This window comes from Leuresthes tenuis, unplaced genomic scaffold (genome assembly GCF_036924035.1).
Source record: "Leuresthes tenuis unplaced genomic scaffold, fLeuTen1.0.hap1 SCAF_13, whole genome shotgun sequence".
NCBI classification, from domain to species: domain Eukaryota; kingdom Metazoa; phylum Chordata; class Actinopteri; order Atheriniformes; family Atherinopsidae; genus Leuresthes; species Leuresthes tenuis.
This window is the reverse complement of record NW_027325367.1, coordinates 16485271-16491270: the sequence shown is the minus strand read 5'-3', so window position 1 is coordinate 16491270 and position 6000 is coordinate 16485271. Positions and strand designations below refer to the sequence as shown.

The following is a 6000-nucleotide window of genomic DNA, read 5'->3' as shown; positions in this document are numbered from 1 at the left end:
ACCAGAAGAGGAGGAGCGGAGTGTTTGGGGGAGGGTGGTGACATGAGGCGGGGTTATGGTGGGAGTTAGTGGTGTGGCAGAGGAGGGGAGGGGGTGATGATGGCGTAAACGTCTGTCAGCCAGATAGAGCATCTTCAGTCCAACGGGGGACAGTTGGGGGTCTCCACTCGGCTTTAAGAGCGCTCCGACTTCGAGGACGCCCACTTCTTATAAGCCCACCGCTGTGCGTAAAAGACTGCGCGTAAAAATTGGCGGACACAGACTAATCTAAACCCCTCTTCGTTTTCTTTCTTTCTTTCTTTTTTTTTTACACCATAAGAACATTTTATTTGTGTCTCGCTTCAGGTTCATTCGGACGACGTGAGACGCCGGAGGATTAAAACACAATTTTCTGCGCCGCTTTTTTTTTCTTAGATTCCTTCTTTCTTTCTTTTTTTATTTTTTTTCGTCTTTTCATCGGCACTTTCACGACCAGTCGCCAGCATGATGTCCTATCTGAAGCAACCACCGTACACGGTGAACGGACTGAGCTTAACTACCTCAGGAGTGGACTTGCTGCATCCTTCAGTGGGATACCAAGGTAATAGCCTTGGGTGCATCTGTCTCAATTTGTTGCCCAGTCACTAACATTTACATAAGCAACGAATCGATTTTTTCTGATAATACAACGGAAACAGACTCCCTCTTGATTCTAAACCTGTGTTACAATTCAGAGCCAAATAACAGACAACTCGTGCATCATAAATTCTCCAAAATGTTCTTTGCAATGGTCTGAAAATAATTTGAAGTGCAGCTGTGCTTTCCTCAAAAGCCTAGAAATGTCCCCTTACCACCGTCTGTTTTTCCAATACTTATCAGGAACTCCGCGCAAACAGAGGAGGGAGAGGACCACCTTCACCCGGGCCCAGCTCGACGTGCTGGAGAACCTCTTCGGGAAGACACGCTACCCCGACATCTTCATGAGAGAAGAGGTGGCCTTAAAGATCAACCTTCCAGAATCCAGGGTGCAAGTAAGTCGCAGCAATAGTCGATTACGGAGGGCTGATATCTGTTGATTGTGTGTCCCTGAGAGGTGAGACAGTCCTCCACAGGCCAAAGTGTCCTCCCCTCAATCAAGAAGATTCAGTCATTTAACTGCTCGGTCACAGGCCCAAAACTATACAGCCATGTTCTGTTTGCAGAAGAAGGTTCTCTTTGGCGTCAAAGCCTAATTCGGTTTAAATCTATTTGTTCTTCTAGGTGTGGTTCAAAAACAGACGAGCCAAACATCGCCAGCAGGCCCAGCAAACCCAGACTGGAGTGCAGAATAAGTCTATCAGCAGGCCGGTGAAAAAGAAAGGATCTCCGGTCAGGGAGGCCAGCTCAGAGAGCGGAGCCAGCGGGCAGTTCACGCCGCCCTCCAGCACCTCACTCCCGGCTGTCAGCAGCAGCACGGCGCCCGTCTCTATCTGGAGCCCGGCCTCCATTTCTCCTCTCTCCGACCCGCTTTCTACCTCCTCCTCCTGCATGCAACGCTCATACCCCATGACCTACACCCAGGCTACGGGCTACAACCAGGGTTACACGGGTTCTTCGTCCTACTTCACCGGGATGGACTGCGGTTCCTACCTTTCGCCTATGCACCACCAGCTATCCGCCGCGGGCTCCACCATGAGCCCCATGGGCAGTAACGGCATGTCCAGCCACCTGAGCCCGGCGTCCTCCCTCTCGTCGTCGGCGTACGGAGCGGCGGGTCTCGGCTTCGCCGGCGCTGCAGATTGCCTGGACTATAAGGACCAAACAGCCTCCTCATGGAAGCTCAATTTCAACCCGGACTGTCTGGATTACAAAGACCAAGCAGCGTGGAAATTTCAAGTGTTGTGAGGGCAGAAAAGAAGGGGACAACGTTCATGAACTACAGACTTTAAATTCAAAGTAAGCCCGAGGCTGGGAGCAGCACGTGCGACGGTTTCTCCACCACTGCAGACCCCAACTTCTACCTCGGGTCGAGCAGAGCAGGGATTTCCTGGCGGTTGTCTCTCTTGTTGGACTAACTGACAGAACAATGACACTGACTCCAGCCAAACTTTGACCATAGGCACGGGAACATTCACGTTGACCACAAGGGGTGAAAAGGGGATCCAGAGAGCGAAAGATCCCAGCCGAACTTGGCTGGATTTGAAGGATTGTTCGGGTTTTCTTCTAAGCTCCTAAAAGACTCCCTTCTGTTTAATTTAGTTGGCACCCCTTTGATAAGAGCGGTGCAGACGAGTGTGTCTGTGTGTTGCAAAGAGCCTCCGTGTGTGCGTGCGTGTGTGTGTGAGAGAGAGAGAGAGGGAAAGAGAGCAGATCCGCCGTGAACCTGGATGCACTATTTAATTTATGAGAAAATATAAGACTATTGAGACAATCAGTCCGCTTGCGTGTGCGCATCAATGTTCTTTATGTGTTCTTAAATGATCATTTTCCCTTTGTAATTGTTTTTATTTTTCCTTTTTCAAACTTGTGATTCTTTGTACTGCCTGTATGCAACTTTGCTTTTGTGCAACACGTGCGCCACGAGCCAACTGTGAATTTGACGAGATTTTATTTCTAACTCTCGAGTGTTAAAATGATAAATTATGATAAAGACTTGTTAGTTTGAACGTTTTAGGAAGAGCAGGGTAAATAAATAAATAAAAAATCAAGCCAGCAACAAGCGAAGTCCGTTTTGACGTGTAAAGTGAGGTGATGGAGCGGCGAACGCATCCAATGACAACAATAAAGACCACTTGACCTGATCCAACTCCGCTGCATGTGTAAATCAGTCCACTTCCCGTGTTTACAGCTTCTCGGCCTCTGGCAGCTCTATTTGCACGACCAGATTTGACATCTTAGTTTGGCATAAATCTTCTTGAACTGCATTAAATGTGTTTTGACAGTCATTTTCTGCCACGACGTCCACACATTTCTGACACAACTGCCCAGGCTGCCGAGGAATTATATCACGGGATATGTTGATGGTCCCGACACATAGATTGTAATGTTGTAATCCAACTATTTTTTTCCCTAACTGCTTTGGGTGAGGGTGCACCACTGGCCTCTTCACACGATATTTGCACAGAAATGCGCAGATGCGCAGAAAATGACAAGGGGCCACTAAATGCGTGGTCATCTAGGAAAACACATCCGTTAAATAACAAAGTCTGCTGTATATATTTTTTATTCAAACACTATTATTTTATCGTTATTAAAGCGTTTGCAACATGGCCAACAGGCCTTCACGCGCATCCTCAAAGGGCGTTTTTAAGCCCAATTCATCCTTTAGTCCGTAATGTTTCGACATTAAAATCAATTAGATCCAGGCATCTGGTACAGCAGGGATTGTGATTCCTGTCGGACATATAGGTTGAAGTGCCGGACACGCAGGCAGCCTCTTTGGAGGAAGAGAGGAGTCGTGCATGAAATTAAAGCGGACCAGGACTACTGACAGGGAGGGGAAATAATCTGTAAATCTACTGTGACTTTTTGCTGCCGTTGAAGAGCTTTCTTTTCGTCTGTGTTTACCACCAATTAGCGACAAATGACCCTATTAGGCATCAGTGCGGCACGGCAAAGAGTTCATTACCTTTACGTTCTATGGCTGCGGGAAAGGTTAAAACGTTTTTCTAAGACTTTTGTTCAATTGTTTATCTAAAAATCAAGAACAACAAAAGAAAAAACTTAGAGAATTTAGAGCCCGTGTTAATTTGCAATCCTGACCAAAAAAAACAAACAAAAAAAAAAAAAAACAGGAAATTGGAGTTTGCGCACAAAAGGGGAATTAATGTGACAAACAATAAGCAGGCTAAACGGAACATGTCATTAAAAATATGATAAAAAACAACAAAGCGGCCGACGTGCAGGTGAGAATATTAATATAGGCTCATGTGGCATGACTGTAATTCATGGAGAGATAAAAAAAAAAACGTAAAACGCGTAAAAACGCAGCAAAATCAACGTTTTGATACATTTAAGCCAAAAAGCTCTAATTTATTGCCAAGTTCAAAGACAGAGAAACCAAGCCGAATATGTCACGCTTCTCGCAGACCTTTCGGGCCCTTCAACAGGTTTTTTAATAAATGTCAGCAAAGAGCAGTAAGTCAGTCCTGTCGCGGCAGCAGGACCGGTGGGGCCCCCAAGAATCCATTCGGTTTTAATTAAGCACAAGCGGCACTAAAGAGGACATATGGGCCAGGCAGACGCGTTCCATTAATCCTCTCATCACATTTAAGGATGTTGAACAATTAAAAAAAAGAAAAAAAGAGAACCTCTTCTCGGCCGAATAGACCGCCCCAATGTAGCCCCGAGGCATCTATCCATCTATCCATCTATCTATCTATCTATCTATCTATCTATCTATCTATTGGGAACACACTGGAAAGTGGTCGTTCTAATCAGGCGATGTTGTTATCTTCTGCGCAGAAAGGCCACATTTGTTTATTCTTATTTTAAGGATAAGGAGCCATTACAAGTATTGGGGCAACGCTAATGCACTAACGGCCATCTGAGGTGTTGCCCCGACTGCTCAGCAGCAGCAGGTGTGTGGACAAATACTGTACAACAAGCACATGACCAACATGAAGAGACTTTCTCGTGTAAACGGAAGAACATTTGCGATAAACAGCCAATGGGTGAGAATGCAACTGAAAACTATTGTTATGCATAAGTATGTGTCCTACATTCCCAGGGAGGCAATGTCTATCACATATAAACAGAGAAACACATACATAATTCATTTGCGACAGCAGCAGTCATGGAATCTCATTTAAATGAATGAAACAATAGTGTTTCTGTGCTCTCGTCAGACTGGCGGTTGAGGAATATGTTAAATGGTGAAAGTGCGCAGAAACTGTTAACACCTCCTGACCCTCTCTAAACACATTAAGCTGTGTAATGTATGGAGTGATTTCGACTCAGAGATTAGACAATTTGAAGAGATTAAGCTCAAATCTATAATACACATTAAATGATGCGGTGTGATGGTTTAATGGGACTCACAGCAAGGCTGTTAATTGCTCCACACACAGGAGGCACTGACATTAAAGTAGATGCAGATTTGAATTTGCTTTAATTTGAACTTATTTATGAGTAAATGCTGCTGTTATTTTTTTTTGTCAAATAAAACCCTCAGCAGAGTCCCTGTATTTCACTATCAGAACAGTGAAAGAGATGCTGTACAACTAGTAAAAGTACCCGTGAACTAATTCACTGAGAACATTTAAAAGGGTTTACAGTTAGTCGTTCTGTAGAATATGCCCTCTGTGATTGTTATAGCTTACATTATTAGAAATTGTTTATTCATTTAAGCTTTATTTTAGTGTTTAGTGTAGAGCTACAACCCCTAGATTAAAAAAAAACTGGGGCACTGTGTAAAGTATTGATTAAAAGAGAATGCGACGGTTTACAAATATCATAAACCAATAGTTTATTCAGAATATTACATAGAAATTTGAAACAGACATTTGACTGTTTTAGTCAAATTGTAGTAGCCCTTCTAAAAAAAAAAAAGGTTGGGAAGGAGGCAACAAAAGGTTAGAAAAGTAAGGGGTTCAAGAAAAGCCTGAGGAACATATTAGGTGAACTGGCAACCAGTCAGTAACAGGACTGGGAATGAAAAAGATCACCTCAGCGAGGCAGAGTCTCTCAGAAGTAAAGATGGATAGAGGTTCAGCAATCTGCAAAATAATTTAAAAATCATCTTCCTCAATATAAAAATGCAAAGACTGTGATTATTCCATCATCTGCAGAACACAATGCAATCAAAAGATTATGAGAATCTAGACACATCTCTGTGTACAAGGAACATCTGTATCGGATGCCAGTGATCTTTGGACCCTCAGGCTGCACTGCATCAAAAACAGACATGTTTCTGTCAATGGAATCACTGCATAGGCTCAGGAACACTTCCAGAAATCACAGTCTGTCAACTCAGTGCACTCTGCAACCCACAAATGCAGGTTAAAGCTATCATAGAAAGAAACAGCCACATGTGAACGGGAT

General features: G+C 44.0%; 1 protein-coding gene across 1 annotated transcript; it reads left to right on the top strand.

Moving 5' to 3' along the window:
• The first annotated feature begins 219 nt into the window (after positions 1–219).
• LOC140266897 (homeobox protein OTX2-like) lies at positions 220–2752 on the top strand. Its single transcript, XM_072362024.1, has 3 exons — positions 220–580; positions 859–1010; positions 1240–2752. Exons 1-3 carry the CDS (start codon positions 484–486, stop codon positions 1861–1863), a joined length of 873 nt encoding a protein of 290 aa, XP_072218125.1. The 5' UTR covers positions 220–483; the 3' UTR covers positions 1864–2752.
• Positions 2753–6000: the final 3248 nt, after the last annotated feature.